Here is a 23,748-nt window from a genome sequence, read left to right on the forward strand (position 1 = left end):
ACTACAGTAAATCTAACTTCCAAAATTTAATATAAAAGAGACTGAAATGTTGCAAAATTAATTTTAAAAATCCAACTGAACATTATAAAAACTGCTGAAGCTGTAACCATCTTAGATTCTACATTGGTTTCCTTGTATGAAACATTTAAAAAAGCAAAAATGTTTACATAAAATAATTGCATTTTATAGTACTGTTTTGGGTTTTAACAAGTATTGCAGGCAAGTTTCTCACTCTGCTCTAAGTGTACTGAATGTGACATGCCTCCTTTGATCTGACAAGTAAGAGACATTAGTACATACACATGGAATCACTCCACATGAAGAGATTGAGTCTGTCTCCATTTTACAGTCTTTAATCTACCTTAATCTTTCATCTACGATGATAGAATTCTGATAAAACATTTTGAGATTTTATGGAACTTCTGTCCTCCTTTGCTGGTGTTTTCCCTCACAGTGGTCCATTCTAGTATTGTTTTGCAGTTCACCCTAAGTAACATAATAATTTTTCACCTTCAGACAGTTTTGATTTCTCAGTTAAATCAATCAGAATTTCCGCTTGTTTGTTTTTCTCCTTCAAACAATCAGTGCCTACATGTATTTGTATACTCTTCCAACATCTCTTTACCTTCTCTTTGTCCTATAATAAGTTTTAGATTTCCCTGAAATTTACCTGCTACCTCTTTACAAAAATATGTCTTCTTTCATCTGTCCTCTCGTCTCGCTCAGAATTTCCCAGTTGTCATTGTATAGTTTCATTTCTCCTTATTTGTTCCTTAGCTTCCTTTTAATGACTAAGCTGACTGGTTTCCAGTTCAATATCTCTGTATCTCTCCTTTTACCTAAGATTTCTTCCCCAAACTGCTTTTCAAAACTTCTCTCTCCATCATTTGAATCAGACAGTTCTACTTCCAGTGCTCTTATGTCATCTTCCTGTTTACAGAATTGCTTTTCATTTTCCTCTGTTTTTTTTTTAGCTACCTCTAATTCCTTTAGAAGTATCTTCTTTGACTTAATGTATAAGAGATTTTAGTTCTTTTTTTGTTTGTAGTAGTTCCGTGTTCCATTTTCTTGGCTTTAGCTATGTTTGCATAAAGAGTTATTTTAAGATACAGTTCCTACCCATGTTATAATTCATTGTTAAAAAGTGAATTTTTTTCTTACTGTGATATTCTTGGAAAAAAAGGTAATTTGCTTATTGTTTAATTTTCAGTTCTTCGGGAGGCTCTACTAACTGTTCCATCTCCTCTTGTGGCTACATTTTTTTTTCAGATTAAACTGAGCATCTTTTTCAGCTTTCTGTTTGTTCATTTGTTGGCCATGCTGGCAGCATGTAGAAGTTCCTGGGCCAGGGATTGAACCCTTGCCTCAGCAATTACTTGAGCCACAACAGTGACAATGCCACATCCTTAAATGATTCTTGTCTCTGTGCTGACAATTCCCAAATCATTATCCCCATCCAGACCTTGCCCTTGTGGTTCAGACTTATTTACATGACTAATTAACACCTCCACCCCTGTAGTTACCTTAGAGTCAGCTTGGCATGCTAAGTTTATGATCTCTTTTCCCAGATGTAATATTTGCCCTCAGTTAAAGGCACCATCCTCTGGTGCCTAGAATCCTAAATTTTTCCTCTATATCTAATCAGTCAGTCAGTTATTCATCCATTTCCATCAACTACACTTGATCAGTCATTAAATTATTCATCCATTTATTCATTAAATATTGTGCTCTCATTTTATGTCCACTATTGTGATAAAATTCTCGAGATTCAATATTGCTAATATCTTATGTATTTGTACCTTTTCTCTAACCTTTTTGCTCTAATTCTTGCCACCTTTCTACTGTTAAAACCTCTTAACCTGGGAGTTCCCGTTGTGGCACAGCAGAAACGAATCCAACTAGTATTCATGAAGATGTGGGTTCGATCAGGAATCTGGCATTGCCGTGAACTGTGGTTTAGGTCGCAGATGCAGCTCAAATCTTGTGTTGCCGTGGCAGTGAGAGGCTGGCAGCTGTAGCTCTGATTTGACCCCTCACCTGGAAACGTCCATATGCTGCGAATGCAGACTTCTTAACCTATCTCCCTTTCTTCTTCTGGTCCATCCTTCATACTGAAATCAGAGTAACTTTTCACAGTTCAGATCAGATCATTTTTTTTGTTTTCTTGCCTAAAACCCTTTGGCTTCCTAACTGCTCATAGTAGAGTTCAAATTTCTTAGTATAGTGTTTAAGACCTTTAGCTGGCTGTTTTTTCTCCATTGATCTCTTTTTACTTGGTGCATTTCTTTGAACCTGTTCACTACCCTTGTTTAATTAATAGCAGTTTCTTGAATATGCCATGCTGTTTTTCTGCTTTTGTTAATGCTCTTTACTTAGGCTATATTGCTTCTCATATTCAGTGTCTTTGTTATTATTTACTACTTATCATTTGAGACCCAACTCAAGCATTGCCTCCTCTATAAAGCCATTTATGAAATCCCCTTCTTTGATTTAAGCACTTTCTTTTTTGTGCCCCCATGTACTACCCTATACACTCTCCAGTAGCAAATATGGCACTTCATTGCCCTTTTCTTGTCTATATGTCTTTTTCTCTATATTGGAGTGTCTGTTATATCCACAGCCTCTACTAGCACAGAGCCTTATTTGTAGTAAATCCTTGAATAAATGTCTTCAAAGAAGCTTTCAATAAATGTTTGATGACTGAATTAATGTACTCTAAGTCATTATCATGTTGAAAACATTCCTTCCTTTGCCAGATCATAAGCTTCTAGCAGGTATTATATCTTGTTCGTTTTTTAGAATCCTGTCTCGCAGGTGCTTAAAAAAGTGTTGTAAAAAGTGTAGTAATCTGAGGTGGAGGTATGTGGTGAACTCAGTGGGGCTTCTCTGCATAGGAAGAAGTTGAATTGAGTTAGTCTAAGCACAAAAATATTGCTTTTATATTTAGTGGTCCTTATGTCTTACATCATGATCAACTTATAGATGGAAACATTGCATTTAACTTAAATCACTTTGATTTTTGCCAAATCAAGAGGATTCTCAGTGTCAGTACCTCTAGGGATTGGTTAAATGTTGTTACCTAGTTTGAGGATTTTTTACTTTTTAAAAATGTTAAAGTATGGGTGTCCTCCTTCTATTAAAAGTTGCAGAGTAATTATTTAAAATACTTGTAATTAATCACACAAAGAGCATTTAAAGAGCACAATCAGACTGAGACTGCTGTGTCATGTCCTATTTCTTTTGTAATGTAGTTATTTTTTTAAATAATTTTTTATGCCAAAAGTTTTAGGTTTCTTGAAAAAACCTGAAAGAGCTAGGTGCCATGGATGTAGGTAAGGATTGAGATTCTAAATTAGGATAAATTATCGTGCAAGAAGGAAGCCATCAGGGAAGAGAGTGGCTCCTTCAATGGGTTAATAACCTAGTGTGGTTTGTGGAGGGGCAGGAAAAATTAGTATCATGAATTTGGGTACCTATTTTACCAAGATCAATAACAGTTTATAAACTGAAACTGATAGTTCTTTAGGATCTCAGTTAATAGTTGAAATATACTACCTATTTTGTGTCAGGCTGTGTTATGCTTTATACATATAAATGTTTATATTGTTGATTTGAAGTAAAACTAACAAAATTCTCAGAAAGTCAGTGTTAAGGGATATGGCTGTTCTTACTTTCAACTGATTTGTAAAACACCATCCTGTTTCCGAGGGGCACAGTATGGAAATAGATGAGTGAAAGGCATGATTTGTGTTCTCGAAGAACTTGGTCTCCAGTGAAGGGAACATAAACGTGGTGTGGTCTCAGGAATGCTAGGCTTTTTGTCAAGAGATAGGAGTCCACATTCATTTGAATGCCTTACACAATTTTTGAGTTTTACTTGAACTAAATAATAAAATTTGGAGGGAGACCATTTGTGGCTTTGTCAGGGGAGCTTCTAGTCTTCTTTACCTACTAGTATTCTGTTTCTTAAAGTTTCAGAAAGTAATATACTTTGAATTTATGTTTAATAACATCATTTAATGTTCTTTTTTTTTTTTTTTTTTTGGTCTTTTTTTGAGCCGCTCCCGGTGGCATATGTAAGTTCCCAGGCTAATTGGAGCTGTAGCCACCGGCCTACACCAGAGCCACAGTAACTCGGGATCTGAGTCGCGTCTGCGACCTACACTGCAGCTCTCGGCAATGCCAGATCCTTAACCCAGGGATCAAACCCACAACCTCATGGTTCCTAGTTGGATTCATTAACCACTGCGCCACGACGGGAGCTCCTCATTTAATGTTCTTAAACCACCAAATTCATTTTGAGACTTTCACAAGTTGCTTTGATCCCTATCTGCCTGAGTGAAAAGTTGTAGCTAGATACAAAAATGGGGTTTTGTGTTGAGCTTGGTGTGCACTCTTTAAAATCATGAAGAATCTGGAATGAAGTTGTATTGTTTTAAACATTTGCTTTTGAAGGTGTTATTTTTGCTTATTTAATTGCTATAATCAAGGCTTTGAATCAGTTTGACATAGGTGACAGCCAAAAAACATGGGAGAAGGGGATATGGGGGAAGGGGTTGAGTAACACAAGGTAAAAAAATTAAAAAAAAAAAATTAGTTATTTGAATGTGAAAGCAGGTTTCAAGAAGTGACTGGTAGGAACATGTCATTAGCATTGTTGTTCAGTTAATTAATTGCCCTTGGACTCTAGCGAATTTATGCCTTTAAAATCCCTAAAAATGCATGCAATTCACACTGTCTAAAAAGCTCTTTGAAAAACTAAAAAAAGAATGTGAGTGGGTGGTTCCTCAGATGATAAGGTAATGGATATGAAAGGAGTTTGAAAAAATGAAAGCTCTTACTTGTTCCCCTGCAAAAACTTCTTTAATCAATTAATACCTAGGTTCTTTGCAGGCTTCATGCTGCTTTTCTAACCTTAGCTATCCAGTTTATTCCTTCACTCTTGACCCTAGCCATCAGTAAACCTCTCACAATATTTTATTCCTTTGTCAAGAAGACAGACTTCATGGATCCCAGAGTCAAGTAGACTTGAACCTGAATTCTCTTCAGTAGTTTATGAGCTTGTGACTTTGAACAAGTATTTTAGCTTTTCTGAACTGTGGTTTATCTATTTAAAATGAGATGAAATCTGCCACCTTAAAATGTTAAGATTAAACAGTTAACAAGGACAAAGTGGTAAGCCTGGTACCTTTCATGTAAGTGCTCAGTAATGTTTGCTCCTGCTTCTCCCTTCTTATCTCATTGTGGATTCCTTTTATTATTATTTTCATTTTTGGCATATGGAGTTCCCTAGGCCAGGGGTTAGATTTAAGCTACATTCAGGACCTAAGCCACAGCTGTGGCAGTGCCTCCTTAACCCATTGTGCTGGGCCAGGGATCGAACCTGTGTCTTAGAGCGCCCAAGATGCTGCTGATTCCGTTGAACCACAGTGGTAACTCCAGTGGATTCCTTTTAAAAGGAAAAAATTTTGATTTACTTTTTTTTTTTTTTTTTGCTTTTTTAGGGCTACATTTGCAGCATATGGAAGTATGTAAGTTCCCAAGCTAGGGGTTGAATCAGAGCTACAGCTGCTGGCCTATGCCACACCACAGCAACAAGGTATCCAAGCCAAGCTGCATCTGCGACCTACACCACAGCTAAAAGCAATGCCGGATCCTTAAACCACTGAGCAAGGCCAGGGATAGAACCTGCAACCTCATGGTTCCTAGTTGGATTCGTTAACCACTGAGCCACAACGGGAACTCCGGTCTGTTTTATTTTAAAGTTGTAAAGAATGTAGGAGAAACTTTTATGATACTTAAAGACAGGTAGCTCATCAACAAATGAAGTGACAATATTCATAATATAAGCAGATATGAAAATTTTATAGTTAAGCTGTCAGATTAGTTTAGTCTCACGACCACAGTCCAAGACGATTGATATCATTTAGGTTGTAATTATTTGTGCATTTAGAAATCAATAAATATTCTTGATAGGAAATAGTGCAGTCAGGTTCTCATCTCCCCACCCCCCCAAACACTTTGTAGTAAATAACAGTGTGTCTTTTTTGTGGGCTTATTGTGTTATATTGAAGATGTTCTTGGGAGATAACATATATTGCCCTTGTTTCAGATAGTTACCTAGAAGCATAGAGAAGTAAAAGAACAGAATGTTCTGTTCTCAGTCTACTTGTGACTGGCAGGGAAATGTTAATGCCTTTCTGACTCACAAACTGACTCACCAGAGGACAGAATCTCTAATGTGTTTTATTTAGTGATATGCAGAATGACCCTTATATCTAGTATTATTACCAATTTCTTTCTGGTAATCCTGAAAGTATTTGTAGGTGTGGAGTATATTTTGTGCTAAAGATCATTATCAGAAAATGGAGATGGCAATCATCTGGCATGGATATACTGTCCCTTTTTTTGCTCATGGCACGTATTGCTGTTTGATCATGATTTTTACTGTAGAGTCTAAATTTTTTTGGCTATGACCACATGGAAGTTCCCAGGCTAGGGATCAAAACCCAAGCCATAGCAGCAACTCCCGCCACTGCACTGACAATGCTGGACCCTTAACCCCACTGTGCCACAAGGTAGTCTAGGGATTTAAGTTACCATAAAGTGCTTGGAAACTATCTGTAAGTTGACATGACTATAAAAAGTAAACTAAAAGTTTATCAGGATAATCATTCAATTTAAAATTTAAAGTTTTGCATTTTCATAATCGTAAACATAGTATGTAAGTAATACTGGTTTATTTGATCAGTAAACCTATATACGTTTTAGAATGTTACTGTAATAGAATAAATATGTATGCTTGTATTGTACTTACCACTGATTGAAAAAAGGAGAAGATAAACTTATTTTATTAAACGGTTTTTGTTTGCCATTTACCTTGATTATACAAATTTGGTTCTTAAAACCTTTCTGAGTTAATTTCTGTAAGAATAACAGCCATTTAAAAGATTTTTAAAAGATTTTTCCTGCTGTGTAGCACCGGAAACTATATCTCATCACTTATGATGGAGCATAATAATGTGAGAAAAAAAGAATGTATACATGTATGGGTCACCCTGCTGTACAGTAGAAAATTGACAGAATACTGTAAACCAGCTATAATGGAAAAAATAAAAATCATTATAAAATAAAAATTTTTTATTATAGTTGATTTACAATGTTCTGTCAATTTCTGCCGTACAACAGAGTAACTCAGTTATACATGTTGTTATACATGAACATACGTTCTTTTTTTCACACTATCCTCTATCATATTTCATCCCAAGTGATTAGATATAGTTCCCTGTGCTATACAGCAGGATCTCATTGCTTATCCACTCCAAATGCAATAGTTTGCGTCTCTTAACCCCAAATTCCCAGTCTCTCCCACTCCTTCCCCCTTCCTCCTTGACAAACACAAGTCTGTTCTCCAAGTCCATGAGTTTGTTTCTTTTCTGTAGATAGATTGATTTGTACTGTATATTAGATTCCAGATATAAGTGATATAATGTGGTTTTTGCCTTTCTCATTCTGACTTACTTCACTTAGTGTGAGAGTCTCTAGTTCCATGTTGCTGCAAATGGCATTGTTTTGTCCTTTTTTATGGCTGAGTAGTATTCCATTGTGTATATATATCACATCTTCTTAATCCATTCATCTGTTGATGGACATTTAGGTTGTTTCCATGTATTTTTAGCTATTGTGAATAGTGCTGCAGTGGACAGAATGCATGTAGCTTTTTACAAAATGCATGTAGTTTTGCCCAGATAGATGCCCAGGAGTGGGATTGCTGGATTATATGGTATTTCTGTATTTAGTTTTCTAAGGTCTGACCAGTACTTTTTAAAGTTTAAAGGTTCTTAGTTTAAACATTTTCTTTTTTGACTACATCTGGTGGGTTTTTGGCTGAAAAATTACACACACACACACACACACACACACACACACACGTGTACAGTCTGTCCCTTTTATTAGTTATTGGGATAGGAAGTTCTGTAATTCTGTTTGATCCATTGTCTTTACTTAAAAGTGTGTATGATTTTCTAAATACTTATTTTTGGTATGACTAATAACACATGTGTACTCTAGGAACTCTAATTTTTAAGGCCAGGGAAGACTTGGAATCATTTTTCTCTAATTAAAAAAAAACAAAAAATTAAACACAGTGTCTTAAGGTACATAATTTTAAAAACGCTAGTGACCCTGAGGCATATATTTTTCTTTTTATTTGAATTTTGCTCTTGTGTGTGGTCTTGTAACATTTTTATATTAACCACAGTGAATATATAGCGAGTGTATTATATTTCTGTTAATGTTAGGACATTTTAATATTTTTATCTCATCTTTGTAATCTTATCACATGATATAATTTATTAAAATTACCTAAATAGAGGATACTCGTTTTCAGCTTTATGGTCTTGTATGTTCATTGAACCTTTTGGTTGTTTTTCTATTACCTATAAAATAAATGTGAGAGGTTGAGATTAATGGGCTAATCAATGTGATAAATCATTTTACCTCTTACCCTACCAATAACTGTAGTGTATTATATTACTAGATAGAAATTCTTTTGAGATAGTTACATAAAATGACAGCTTATAGCGTAGCCCTCAGTGCCAGAAGAATTTTTTTTGTGCTGTTGGTTTCTTTACGAACGTCCTTCTCATAACTTTTTTTTTTTTTTTTTTACTTTTATTTGCATTTATTTTTGTGAAATTTATTCCTGGGCCATAAGTTTTTGCTTCTTCAGTTTCTTCTGGGATATCTTTTTCTTTGGTGCAACCTCCTCTTCTGGCTTAGGAACAGTCTGCTCTTTTTCAGTAAGAATCATCTCAATGTGGCAGGGAGAACTCATGTAAGGGTTGATCTGACCATGAGCTCTGTAAGTCCTGCACCACATCTTGGGGGCTTGGTTCACCTGGATGTGCTCAATGACCAGAGAATCCACATCTAAGCCCTTAAGTTTAGCATTACTTTCTGCAGTTTTAAGCATGTGTGATAAAAATTCATCACTCTTTTGGGGCCACTGACCCTGTGTCCAGCCCCACTGTTTGGCCTGGGCATACCTATGAACTCTGTCATTGTAACAACGGAATGGCACACATTGCTTCTGTAGAGTGACGTCCTTTGGATACTTGGTGGCTTTTCAAATATGCATACCCTTAATGGCCTGGGCAGTTTCACGAGTGTTTTTAAAGTGAACACGAAGATTTGAACATCTTCATTTGCATGATTTTGTGGGGTTTTCTGGGTCAAGTGAATAGTGAGCCATTTTTAGAGGTCACCTCAGGCCACTTACTGGAACAGCCTTCCCATAACTTTAATAATGAAGATTTTAATATGTATTCCAGTTTTTATAAGATCATGTATGCTTTAAAAAGAAAAACAAGATCACTTTTTTATTTTTAACAAATAATATTACTGAAAATGAAAAAAATAATTTGGATTAGAAATTGGAAAATGTGCTGTTGAAATTTTTTTTTAGTACAAATTCAATAGTCTAATTTTATTATTTCTGGATTTTGCTATTACCATCCATAGCCCAAATTTATAAAGTGTTCACCAAAATGTTCTATATTTTCTTCTAACATAAAGTTATTAATTTGTGCATTCAGTATTTATTAAGAGATCTGTAGGAATCACGAGTAGCTTTTGGGCTTTGCCACGTTTAATTATTTAAGATATGTATTCATATTATGTAATAATCATGTAATTATCCTTATTTAAGAATGTTCAATCTGCTGTTTTGTCTCCTCAGATTCTGTCAAATTTTAAGAACAAATGCACCATATAGCTCATGGAAGAAAAAACACAAATCAAGACTTTTTTGGGTTCCAGGTTGCCAAAGTATGGAACAAAATCTGTAAGAAGTACACTGCAGCCAATGCCAAATGGAAAACCTGTTAATTTATTGGGAACGTCAAAGAGTAGCAACATCAAAAGTTTCATCAAAAATAATGGCTCTGATTGTTCATCGTCCCATTCATTCAATTGGAGAACGGCAAATAAATACCAGTTTAGTGCACAAAGTCCTGAGGAACCTAACAATACTCAGAGTTCACATGATAAAGTAATTGATCCTGAAAAACATGTACCTACTCAAGGAGTATTTGATAAAAATGGGATAAAGGGAGGTTTGAAAAGTATCTCTTTATTCACATCAAAATTAGCGAAGCCAACAACTATGTTTGTGTCATCTACAGAGGAGTTAAATCAAAAGTCTTTGTCTGGACCATCTAATTTGGGTAAATTCACCAAAGGCACATTATTAGGAAGGACTTCGTATGCTTCAGTCAGTGCTCCAAAATCACAGTTGAATGGATTTTATGGAAACCGATCAACTGGTAGCATACAAAGGCCTAGAGCAAACTCCTGTGCTACCAGAAGCAGTTCTGGAGAAAGCTTAGCACAATCCCTAGATAATATTAAATCTCTTGCTTGTGAAAAAATGGTAAGGTCACAAAGTTTTTCACATTCCATTCAGAATTCATTCCTTCCACCTTCATCTATAACCAGATCACATTCCTTCAATAGAGCTGCAGATCTTACAAAGCCTTATCAGAACCAACAGCCACCCATTAGAGTGCCTCTGAGGTCAAGTATGCTAACAAGAAATTCCCGACAGACGGAAGTACTCAATGGGAATGAACATTTAGGGTATGGGTTTAATAGGCCTTATGCTGCTGGTGGAAAGAAGTTGGCTTTACCAAATGGCCCAGGTGTAACTTCCACTTTGGGTTACAGGATGGTTCACCCCTCTTTACTGAAATCTAGCCGACCGCCATTTTCTGGAACTATCACAGTTGATGGTAATAAAAATTCACCTGCTGACACATGTATAGAGGAAGATGATACACTTGTGACTAAAGACAGAGCTGCTAATAAGGACCAAGAACTAATTGAAAATGATAGTTACAGAACAGAAAATGACCAGACCGTGAAGCATGATGCTAAAATTAGATACTTGAGTGATGATGTGGATGACATTTCCTTGTCTTCTTTGTCATCTTCTGATAAGAATGATCTAAGTGAAGACTTTAGTGATGATTTTATAGATATGGAAGACTCCAACAGAACTAGAATAACTCCAGAGGAAATTTCTCTCAAAGAAGAAAAGCATGAAAATGTACCACCAAAGGATATATTTGATTCCCCTAAGGAAAATGAAAAATCCTTCATTAAAACTGAAGAGTGGATAGATATAAGTGTCTCTGGTAAATATTAATGTCCTTATTTTTTTGCATTCTCCTGGATAATATAACTGAATTTACATTTAGAATTATCTTCTGTTGGAGTTCCTGTCATGGCTCAGTGGTTAACGAATCCGACTAGGAACCATGAGGTTGCAGGTTCCATCCTTGGCCTCGCTCAGTGGGTTAAGGATCCAGTGTTGCTGTGAGCTGTGGTGTAGGTTATAGATGCAGCTCGGATCCTTCGTTGCTGTGGCTCTGGTGTAGGCTGGCGGCTACAGCTCTGATTAGACCCCTAGCCTGGGAACCTCTATATGCCATAGGAGCGGCCCTAGAAAAGGCAGAAAGACAAAAAAAAAAAAAAAAAAAAAAAAAAAAGGATTAATCTTCTGTTTAATTCCACAATACTGATAATTTCATGGAGGGATGGATCTAGATAAAATTGGAATGGGGCAACATTTACCTTCCTTATGACTTTTGTTCCTTGTCCTGTTTTTTACTCTGAAACATCATCTGTAAAAACATTTTTCCCCCTGTGGTGTCTTACCTTTGTTCTTTGTCATACACAGGCCTATTCCTGGTTGCTTCAAAATTATTTTTTCTTGGGAGTTCCTTTTGTGGCTCAGTGGTAACAAACCCAGCTAGTATCCATGAGGATGTGGGTTTGATCCCTGGCCCCACTCAGTGGGTTAAGGATCTGGTGTTGCCGTGAGCTGTGGTGTAGGCCATAGACATAGCTTGAACTGTGGTGTAGGCTGGCAGCTACAACCTTGATTTGATCTCTAGCCTGGGAACTTCCATATGCCCCAGGTGTGGCCCTAAAAAAAAACAACCCAAAAAAGAAATATTTTTTCTCCTGCTTCCTCACATCAGTGGCAATCTCTTCCTTTATGGTAGCAGATTACTGCTATTTGTTGAGTGGAGCTATACCAAAGGGTGAATGAACCTAATATAGGTTATGTCTGATCTAATTTTTATCCTAGGCAATTTTCATTTTTGTGAAGGAGGACTTAGATGTCTTGCCTAGCAAACTTAATAGTTGTACTTTCAGAGGAGCTTTATTTTTTTAATTGAGGAAAGTGAGAAAGTACCTGTTAAACACTTCTTCTTTTACTTGGTAATCCTGGTGTCAGTGCTGGCAGAAATATATCTCTGTGCCCATATAGCCTGAAAAAAGAACAGACTGAGGAATTAGATATAGGTATGTAGTCTGGTTGGGGGACTAGGCCATGCCTGGAGATGTGCATACGACTTTGACTGTCAGAGAGTCTTTTAGTTAGGAGTGACTGCTTGGCTAAGTTATTTCCTTATAAAGAGGCAACTGCAAGATTAAATAATATACACAGAGTAAGGAATTTCCTGGGCAGTGCTTAAAAATAAATGTCTTAGGAAATATTCAAATGATATGAGACTTTTTACATTTCTAGAAATATTGCAGAAGTGAAAAGCGGTTCAATGAATTTTCTTTATTAGGAAACATTTCAGTAGGTTATTTTAAAGATTTTGTGTCTTTTTAATTTAAATTTAGAGGATGCTAGTTATGAATGCCTTTTTTGCCAACTTTTTTGCTATAGTATATCAAACTATTAGAGCTTATTAGAACTTGAACCTGAGAAATAATTGTATTTTTGTGAATTAATGACTTTTTTTCTCTCTTTTAAAACATCAATTGAAGACAGGAGTGAATGTTCAAAACATACTTCTGGAAATAACTTGATCTCACCAGATACAGATTACAGAGCTGGTTCTTCGTTTGAACTCTCTCCATCTGATAGCTCTGATGGGACATACATGTGGGATGAAGAGGGCTTGGAGCCCATTGGAAATGTCCACCCAGTTGGGAGCTATGAGTCCTCTGAAATGAACAGCATAGTATGTATGGATTTATATACCCTTTCGGAACATTTTGTTTACCTTATTATACAGAGACTTGGGATACTGATTGGATTTTTTAAGTTTATGAAGAAGTCTCCTAGTTTGAGAAGTAGGAATTCATTTCTATTAAGGGCCTGTAAGACGTGTGATGTTAATACATAATAAAGCATATATTTGTCATATGACACTTGAGTTGACTATGGTCTCATACATATATGTTCATAATACCCTTGAACAACATGGGTTTGAACTGCAAGGTTTCACTTTTATGTGAATTTTTTTTAATGGTAAATACTGTAGTACTACACGCTTTGTGGTTGGTTGAATTTGTGGATGCAAATATGGAGGAAAAGTGTATTTGGAGAACAGGCTGTATATTATATGTGGATTTTCGACTGTGAGGAGGGTTAGTACCCTTAACCTTGTGTTATTCAAGGGTCTGTACATAAGTAAATACACACACACATATATATGTGTACGTGTAGACATACGGTATAGTTCAGGTTAAGCTAGGCTGCTGGTTCTCAAAGTAGGAAAAGGCAATGTCTGAAAACATTGTTGGTTGCCACATTGAGGGGTGCTGCTGGGATTTAATGGGTAGAGACTGGGGATACTGCTTAATGTGTTGTAATGCACAGAATAGCACCCACAACAAAGAATTATCCAGCCTAAGGTATCAGTAGAGCTGCTGTTAAAAATCCCTAGGCTAGGCTGTGCTGAGGTAACATTCTCAGTGCACTAGTCTCAGTGACTTAACACAATAAAAGTTTATTTTTTACTTCTAAAATGTCTATTGTAGGTCTGGACAGATCTCTTCAGTGTTCTGAGCTGGTTTGATCTTGAGGCTTTACCATGGCTTTTGGAGGCCCAGTGTCACTTTGGTAGTGCATGTCAGAGGGTCTCACATAAACGCAATTACTTGCTTTGGCCTGCAGATGGCATATGGCACTTTTACTCATAACATAGTGACCTGAAATAATCTTATGTACTGAGTGGGCAGGAAGTGTAATTTTCCTGTGTGCCTGGTAAGCAAGGGAACTGGATATGGATGCACACCAGAAGACTTAACATACATTTTTAAATACATATTTTAAGAAAAATTGCAAATAATGTGAATTATATGCCATGTGGGTAAAGTATAGTTGATGTGATTCGAGTTAATCCCTGAAATTACTCAGTATATGGAATATGATTTTTCAGCAGTTGTATGGGAAAATTGGTAGTCTTTGTGGTATATTAAATTCTAGATGGATGTCAGGTGATATAGTTTTCTACACTCATAAACCTGTGACTTGGAAAAAAATAAATGTTGTTACTAGAAGCATGTTAAATTGTACAAACATGGAGAGGACATATAGTTAATTTAGAGGCAGCATCTTTATTTCATTAGATAAAGAAAGTCCAGAAAAGATTACAGTTTAGGGCCTTATGTGTGCTCTTAATAGATTTGAGTATGATTGAAGTGAAGGTGAACATTTTGTCCAGCAGATGGCAGTAGTAACCCACCCGACATTTTTCAGACACCTCGTTCTTGTATCTTAGATGATGTAATAACCTAGAGGAGTTCAGTACATACCTGGGTTGACCTTTAGTCTCTAAGATCCATGAATTTCCCCCATGATCATTTGGCTTTTATATATAGGATGAAGTGTTCATTCTGTGCTTTGGAAGAAAATGGTGTCTCTGTGTCCTCTTCAGATTTAAGAGGAAGAGAGTCTGAGAAAGGATGGGGAATTGATGGCAAAAGTTGAAAAGGGTGTGTTAAGATCTAGAGTTCCTTTGTGGCACAGCATGTTAAGGATCCGGTGTTGTCACTGCAGCAGCTCAGGTCACTGCTATGATTCGGGTTCCATTCCGGGCCCAGGAACTTCACACACTCATACACAGCAAAAAAAAAAAAAAAAAAAAAAAAAAAAGAAAAAAGAAAGAAAGAGAAAAGATATACCATGATGGTGGGTTTACCATTTTTGGCTCTAAAATTCTATCAATTTTCTGTTTATTATACTTTTAAGTTAATTTTATTAGATGTGCACCTGTTTACTATTGTTTCCTTGGTGAATTGGACTTTGTCATTATTTAGCAATCCTCTCTAACCCTCATACTTTTTGTCTTAAGGCAAAATTAGTATTTTTTTTCAGAATTAGTATATTTTACCAGTTTTATATATATATTTTTTTTCCATCCTTTTACTGTCAATTTTTTTGACATATAGTAAATAGGTTATTATTTTAAAAAATGCAATCTGTCTTTTGCTTTTCTTTCTTTTTTTTTTTTCCTTTTTTAGGTCCGTACCCACAGTATATGTAAGTTCCCAAGCTAGAGGTCGAATCAGAGCTGTAGCCACCAGCCTACACCAGCCACAGCAAAGTCAGATCTTAGCCTCATCTGCAACCTACCCCACAGCTTATGGCAGCACCGGATCCTTTAACCCACTCAGCAAGGCCAGAGATCAAACCCATGTCCTCATGGATACTAGGTACTAATCGGGTTTGTTAACTGCTGAGCCACAACAGGAATGCCTAGATTGGATTTCTGTTCCTTTTTTCTTTCTTCTTTTTTTCTTTTTAGGGCCACACCCACGGCACATGGAGGTTCCCAGGCCAGGGGTCCATTCGGAGCTACAGCTGCTGGCCTACACCATAGCCACAGCAATGCCAGATCCGAGCCGCGCCTGTAACCTACACCACAGCTCATGGCAGCGTGGGATCCTCAACCCACTGATGGAGGACGGGAATCAAACCCACATCCTCATGGATACTAGTAGGATTCGTTTCTGCTGCACCACAGTAGGAACTCCTAGTTTGCTTTTTCTTTTCCAAAATTCATGACATGGAAAGCTAGAATATGATTTTCAGCCTTTTTTTCTTCTGATATATGAATGGATTCTCATAAAGAGAAGGTTTTATTATTTAGTAAATAATTCTTTGGTTAGCATCCTAGTGTAAATGTAAGAATGAGTTTCTTCTAATGTGCCTTACTTTAAAACATGAATTCTAAGTCATGTTATATAGGCCATCTTCATTTTTATTTTAACCTTTAATGTGTTTGTGTATCTGAACAACACATCATATTGTTTCTTAGGTGTATTTTACAACTTATATAAGTGATACATAGTGTTCTGTAACTTTTTTAAAAATCAGTTTTATTGTTTTGTGCTATACATGTATTCCTGTTATAAGTCTAGTTTATTTAGTTTTAATACAGTATAATATCATTTAAATATACCTTTTTTGGAGGGGGGCTGCACCTGTGGCATGCAGAAGTTCATGGGCCAGGTATAGAACCTGTGCCATAGCAGTGACAATGCCGTATCCTTAACCTGCTGTACCACCATGAAGTTTTGTAAATATACCACTTTTTTCTCTCTGTTCCTTTGCTAATGGACATTTGAGTTATTCCTCTCTAATAATAATCACAGTGTAGAATGAACATTCTCTTCATGTCTCTTTGATCATATATGTTAGGATTTCTCTAGATTATAATCCTAAGAATAGCTTTACCAGATCAGAGGATATGTGGATCTTCAGCTTTACTAGATGCTGCCAGATTATCTTCCTAAAATGGTTCTACTGATTTATATGTCTCAACAGTGACTGAAGATTTCTCTTGATCCTCATCTTCGGCTATTATCTGACTTTAAGATTTTAAAGTCTGAGTATGCAATGATAACTCATTTTAATTTGCATTTACATCACTATTTTATAGTTTTTTTCATATATTTACTGGCTGTTTGATTTCCTTTTATGTGAATTACTTATTTTTACTGATTTTTCTACTGAGTTGTTTATCTTTTTCTTACTGATAAGAAAAAGTTTCTTATGCGGTCTGAATTTAATTCTTCTTAAACGTGTCACATATAATCTCTTAGCCAGTGGCTTTTAACTTTTTTTGTTGCCTTTACCATGCATAGTTTTAGATTTTTATGTAAATAAACTTAGTAATGTTTTTATTTATAGTTTTTAGTGTGTGTGTGTGTAAGACATAATTTTCTGTCCCAGGGCTGCACAAGGTATTTAGTATGTTGAGAGACAGTACTGTGCAGTGATTAAGAGCTGGGGAACAAGCTAGACTAAAAATCCCATCTCTGTCATGTACTCATTGTATAATCTTTGGATTCTCTGTTCCTTTTTTTTTTTTTTTTGGTAAGAAAAAAAATGGAGGTAAGAGTGGTACCTACTTCTGGGGCTGATATTAGAAGTACATGTCTGAGTGTTGTAGCAGCCGTGGTAATGATAATTGTTGTTGAGTGATCTGAGTATCATCTTAGACTACCTCAGGGGATTGCTGTGAAAATTAAATAAGGTCATACATATAAAATATGCCAGGGAAATGGCAAGAGCTCAATAAATGTTAGCTATTTATCATTTTCTTTTTGTTTTTATTTTTTATTTTTTGCAATTAAGACTTTATATGAAGTTGGTATGAGGCATAATGAGTTCCTTCATTAATATTCTTTTGTAATATACTTGAGGTGCTATGCAAAAAAAGACAACATAGCAGGCCTGAGATTGCCTAGCCTTAGAAAGGCCAGCCCTTTGCTGGTAAACAGTTCCCTTATTGTGATACAAAACTTTTCCTAAGTGATGAGAATGGTTCACTGTGACTGAACTGTTTGGGCAGTGTGGTTTTTGCTGCACATGTGGTTTTTGCTGTGCACGTGATTTCCTTCTGGGGCTCTAGAGTCTTGGTATGTGCTAGGCAAAGGATGCCCATGTCACCAGCCCTCAATAAAAAACCACAGAATTTCTTAGGAACATCTGTAATAGACAACATCTTTCATGTGTTGTCGCAGCTTGTTGCTGAAAGAATTAAGTACTGTGACTCATTGGGAGAGGCCTCTTGGAAGCTTATATATACTTCGTTTCTTCAGCTTCCTCCCATGTGTCTTTTCCTTTTCTTATTTTGTTTTGTGTCCTTCTGCTGGAACAGATCTTAGCTGTGACTGTGACTGCTGAGTCCCGTGAGTCCTTCTTGAAAACCATTTAACCAGGGGAGCAGTCTTGAGGACTCTGACACGTCATGATTTGAAGTTATCTTTGCTCACTGCAAGGGCGGTGTCTTTTTTATTTATCATGTTTTATATTTTTATAGTAATAATTTGAAGTAGCTGTGGACCAGTTAGTAACTCCTATATCAGATTTGAATTTCAGATGAATTGAGTAAATTGATATTGATAGTTTGGGAACTAGCTTACTGACTGTTATACTCTCAGTCTGGTATTCTTGATTTTCAGCCTTATGTCTACTCAGGATAACTGAGCATTTTAAACATCAGTAAACTTTTAGTTGATATTTAACTTTTTGAAGATGAAATAAAGCTTTTTTGTTTGTTTGTTTTTGGCTAGCAGATACTGTCAGAACCATATTATATGTTCACAGTGTGAGGCAAAAACATTTTCCACTGCTGTTAGAACAGTGAACCATACTTAGACTCCTTTGGTTCAATGCTGTGACCAGTATAAGAATTCTCATTGCAGAAGAGTCGAATTTCAATGTCATGATGACTGAGTTCCTAACACTAAAATATTTAGGGATTGATAATTTTAAATCATCACATGGAGTGCTTTTATTTTTGGAAGGATTTTTATAGAAAGCTAAACATGTGGTTGAACCAGGTTATCCCTGAGAGTGTCTAGCTTTATTTTTCTGTTTTACCAGCCTTGACCTATCTTCACATAGTAGGCAGGTTTAACTTTCTTATTCTTTAAACAGAGTATTTTTCACTTTAAAATGTAGATTCAGACTCTTTCTTGAACACCTTTGACATATCATTAAGTAGTTATGCCTTATGATGCTAACATATTTTATTACACAGTTCTTTACCTGTTTTTACTAAAGGAACAACTGCCTAGAATTTGGGATTCTACCTTGGTAACTGATGCTGTTAGACTTTACTGAGACTTAAAGCTATGATGAATGTCATAATATTCTTGGCAGTAATTTATGTGGGAATAGACATTCCCTAGGTTTTTTAGCACTGAATTTTGGAATTTCCTGTAGCCCAGAAATATAGCAGAGGAATACCAGAATATCAAATTTGGTTTGTTTTTTTCATATTTGGTCTTATTTTAAATTTTAGAGGAAATCCCAATAAGTTGTAAGTTACTCTCTAATTTTGCAGCAGTGTTCTTAATTTAGCTTGGGTTATTTTACTTTAAGGAAGGCACTGGGAATGCTTTAACTTTTTAAAGTGTATTCACATATATTATCCCAATGATGGTGGCAAAAAAATTGGCTTCCTTCTGCTTGTTTTCCACCCCATTCAACAGTCTTTCATACCACTGTTACTATTTTGTTAAACTCTGGTGAGATCATGCTGCTTTAAATCCCTTTGTTCAGGGGCCTTTTATCTTATGCTGCTTCTCTCTTACCTGCATCTCATGCAAAGACCATTTGGGATAATTTACATTTCTCTAAGTGTACCCATTCTGTGCCTTTCCCTGTGTTGTTCTTTAGCCTAGCATGCTCTCTTCCCATGCTTCCTCTGTATATCAAGTTTATTCATCCTCTGAGGCTCTATTCAGATCTGTTATCTCTTCCTACCTCCTAAGGGTTATCTGTTCAGTGATGGGACCTCATGGCACTCTTAAATCATGTCCTGGTTTTCTGCTTTTCTTCTTTCTGCTAAATAGTGAAGACTGCTGTTTTTCATCTTTTTTTTTTTTTTTTTTTTTGCACAAATTCTGACTTAGTGTGGGTAGATAGTCCTTTGAATTACAGTTAATCACTACTTCCTCTCTGCTTCTAACCATATTGCTTCCTTCTAGTTTTAGCACTTTATTTGCTTCTGATGTACTACACTGTATTGGTCTCCCCACCTACAGGGAGGTACTTTTGAAGGCAAGAACTGGCCTGTGTCTTATTCATCTTTTTTCCTGTCCCAGGGTAGAACCTGTCATAGTTTGAAGTGAAATTAAGAACCTAGATAAGGTCCAGTGATATGAATTATATTTAAAAATTTTAATTTACTTAGTGAATTTCTAATTTTCTGATGTTTATGTCATCCTTCAGTCAGGTTTTACCTTAGATCTTGAATCAATATTAGGTTCTTTGTTATTTATGTTTGTCTTTTTTTTTGTTTTGGTCTTTTTTTTTGTCCTTTTATGGCTGTACCCATGACATACGGAGTTTTCTGGCTAGGGGTCTAATTGGAGCTGTTGCTGCTGGCCTACGCCAGAGCCACAGCAACACCAGATCCGAGCCGCGTCTGCGACCTGTCCTACACCACAGCTCATGGCAATGCCGGATCCTTAACCCCCTGAGTGAGGCCAGGGATCAAACTCACAACCTCATTCCTAGTCAGATTTTTTTCCTCTGTGCCATGATGGGAACTCCTGTTTGTTGCTTTTTTTGGGTGGCACATGAGGCATATGGAGGTTAGGGGTTGAATTGGAGCTGTAGCCTCTGGCCTACGCCACAGCAGCGCCAGATCTGAACAGTGTACCAATCAGATTTGTTTCTGCTGAGCCGAGACAGGAACTCCTATTTATGTTTAAATTGTATTGTTTCAGTTTAGAATAAAGCCCCAAATTTTGGTCTGTGGTCCATGAGGCTACTTTCATAGCTATACTTTTGACTCTTATAGTATCATAGTGCTTGAGTTTACATAACCCTCGTTTTATTTAATAATGGCCCCAAAGCCTAAGAGGAGTGATACTGGCAATTTGGATATGCCAAAGAGAAGCAAAAGACTGCTTTCTTCAATGAAATGGTAAGAGTTCCTGACATAGTAAGGAAAGGAAAAGTATATGCTGAAGTTGCCAAGACCTAGATAAGAACAAATCTTCTATGTGTGAAATTGTAAAGGAAAAAGAAGTTTGTGCTAGTCATGTACCTCAGACTGCAAAAGTTAGGGCCACAGTGCATGGTAAGTGCTTCATTAAGATGAAAAAGGTGGAGTTCTCCTTGTGGCTCAGTGGAAACGAATCTGACTAGTATCCATGAGAACATAGGTTCGATTCCTGGCCTTGCTCAGTGGGTTAAGAATCCGGTGTTGCCGTGAACTGTGGTGTAGGTCACAGATGTGGCTTGGATCTCGTGTTGCTGTGGCTCTGGCGTAGGCCAGCAGCATCAGCTCCAATTAGACTCCTAGCCTGGGAACCTCCATATGCTGTGGGTGCCGCCCTAAAAAGAAAAAAAAGGGCATTAAAAGTGAACAGTAAGATATTTTGAGAGAGAAGAGAGAGACTACATTCATATAACTTATTACAGTATATTTTTATAATTGTTTAATTTTGTTGTTAGTTATTACTGATCTCTTACTGTGCCTAATTTATAAATTAAACTTTATCATAGGTCTATATGTACAGGAAAAAACACGGTGTTTGTTTTGTCTGGTACTATCTGTGGTTACAGGCATCCACAGGGAATCTTGCAAAGTATCCTATTTGGATAAGGGGGACACTGCTCTACCTGTTTACTGCTGTCCTCTGGTTTTCTGTTTGTTATCAGATGTCAGCCTTTTGGAAAATGATTAATATGCAATTATTGGAGAATAATCTCTTTTTGAAAATGAAAACAAAAAGTCATCTGCTTCCCCTCTTACTCATTTCTGCACTGAACTATAGTAGACTGGGGAAAAGAAAGGGGAAAAAAGCTAATATATGGAGGATTTCATTTGTATATTTGCTCTTTTTGGTTCATTTATTTGTTCAGCATATATTTTAAAATTTTCATGTGTGTTACTACTGGTTACTGAGAAATACATGTGAAGAAAGAGACTGTTGCTACCTCAGCAGAAACTCATGATCCACATTAAGAGAGGGGATATACTTGTGGCCATTAAAGGAAGGTTCCATGCTGACCTATTTCAGGTTCAGAGTTTGGGGAAGTTTGTATGGTATTTCAAGAAAAGCTTCTTATGAGTTTAAAATGTAAAGGAAAAATTTTTGGCTTTAATTTCTGTCTCCTTTTTCTTCAGGATGTATTAACAGGGGACAGCAAGATACAGCCTTCAAGCTGCCCACCTATTTTTGTAAATAAATTTTTGTACATGTAAAGTTTAAATTACCTACAGTCTGTGGCCGCTTTCATGCTACTGTGGTAATATTGCATAGTTGCATCACAGACTGTATTGCACACAAACCAAAAACATTTACTATCTGGCCTTTAAGGAAAAGTTTGCTGACTCCTACATTAGAATGCTGCAGATAATTTTAAAGATCCAGAAATTAACTTTGTAAAGCAAATATAAATCTGTGGAAACCTTTTGGGCACTCAGTTTTCTCTGTTGTCATTGCTATAACGTTCTTCCTCTGGCCCCCAGTGGACGGTATCCATCAATCCATTTAACATATTTGAGTGACTACTATGTGCAAAGCATTGAGAACACAGTGACCAAGACAGCTATGGGTTCTGTTCGGGCTTATATTTTGTTGAGGCACATGTAGTTGAAATATTTAACTAATTAGCTTCAACTGATAAGTGGGAAAAATGTCACAAAGGAGAATCACAAAGTGTGAAAGTGTATTATTGGAAAATTGGTCTGGTGTGGTTTTAGCTAAGGCTTTTTCAGGAAATGATGTTTAGGCTAAGTTGGTCCAGGAATACAGGAGGTAAAAAGGGTATATGTAATTGGAAGAATGTTAGGTGTTTTTAGTAAATGGCATATGGAAATGCCTTGAGGTAGGAAGGGATCATGGAATGTTTGAGGAAATATGAAAAGGCCAGTATGGGCTGAGAACTGAAACAATGGGGAGGAGTGGCAGGAGAGAAGAGGCTATTGTATAGAGCTTTTATGGAGCTTAGCAGGTTTGGATCTTTACCCTAAAAATTAAAGACAAGCTGTTGGAGGGATTTCAAGCTGGACAGGGACACAATTCAAATTATATTTTTAAAATGCTCCATATAAAGATCGAATTAGAAGGGAGGTAGACAGTATGCCGGAAGCTATCATGCAAGTGAGGGAAGGTAGTGGCTTGGGCCAAGGTGGTGGCAGAGTTGAGATGTAGAGGGTCCAGCAGTTTTGGAAACAGGTTTAATGAGAGTTCAGCTGTTGAAATTCTGTTATTCATTGAGCATAGAGGAAAAAGGTATCACCTCCCCACTTTCAGACATTATGATTAGTACTATTGCTCTCATTCATTCTCAGATCCTCAGAATCATCCTGAATTGCCAGTTTGAGTTGTTATTTTCCTGTTGGTTTTCCCATTCCTTATAATGTCAAATCTAAACTCCTTGACTGGCTCTCCATGGTCCTTTCTTACTTTATACAAGTCTATCTAGTTTCTTTTAATCTCCAGTTCCTACTATGTGCCTTGAATATAGTTGATATTTCACTCTCTCTTATCACTCTTTTAGGTTTTTGGCAATAAATATTCATTATATGTTTGTTGAAGTGGGTGCCATAATGGTATGTCATTTAATTCAAAAGAAGTAGAAACTCAAACTAGATATAATGTTTAATATTATTCATTATTTTCTGTACACATTATGACATAACCTATTTACAAAGTAAGTTTCTAAGGTACCACGTGTCATAATAGCAAGTTGCAAGTAACTAAAGGGACAGCTTACAGAAAGTTGAGACCGTCCTAATATAGGTAAATGAAAATCTTAAACTGATATTGATACTTTCAGTATGTTCTGATGCAGAATATAAGACTTAATGGCATAGAAGGAATCTAATCCAACTCAGTTGACTGTTTTATAGATAAGGGGGCAGAATGAGATGAGGAAACTAAATTTTTCTTAATTTCACATTT

At 36.4% G+C, this 23,748-nt stretch overlaps 1 protein-coding gene and 1 pseudogene across 14 annotated transcripts in view; one reads left to right on the top strand and one right to left on the bottom strand.

Moving 5' to 3' along the window:
- The window catches only part of CCSER2 (coiled-coil serine rich protein 2), a 138,653-nt gene that overhangs the window by 23,532 nt on the left and 91,373 nt on the right, over positions 1 to 23,748 (top strand). For all 13 annotated transcript variants that reach the window (XR_014827413.1, XR_014827410.1, XR_014827411.1 and 10 more), the window contains exons 2-3: positions 9,740 to 11,195; positions 12,847 to 13,043. Coding sequence is in view for 6 of the 13 variants with exons in the window: in XM_084996403.1 (XP_084852529.1) it covers positions 9,779 to 11,195; positions 12,847 to 13,043 (1,614 nt within the window). In the remaining 7 variants the exon portion in view is untranslated. The remainder of the gene's footprint in view (positions 1 to 9,739; positions 11,196 to 12,846; positions 13,044 to 23,748) is intronic.
- On the bottom strand, positions 8,652 to 9,253 carry LOC106506067 (large ribosomal subunit protein uL22 pseudogene; annotated as a pseudogene). Its single transcript, XR_014827417.1, has one exon. The product of XR_014827417.1 is annotated as a large ribosomal subunit protein uL22 pseudogene (transcript).

This window comes from Sus scrofa, chromosome 14 (genome assembly GCF_054392235.1).
Source record: "Sus scrofa isolate SSC_HxYL_T2T_F1_AM1 chromosome 14, Sscrofa_HxYL_maternal_Yorkshire_Landrace_v2.0, whole genome shotgun sequence".
Classification (NCBI taxonomy): Eukaryota; Metazoa; Chordata; class Mammalia; order Artiodactyla; family Suidae; genus Sus; species Sus scrofa.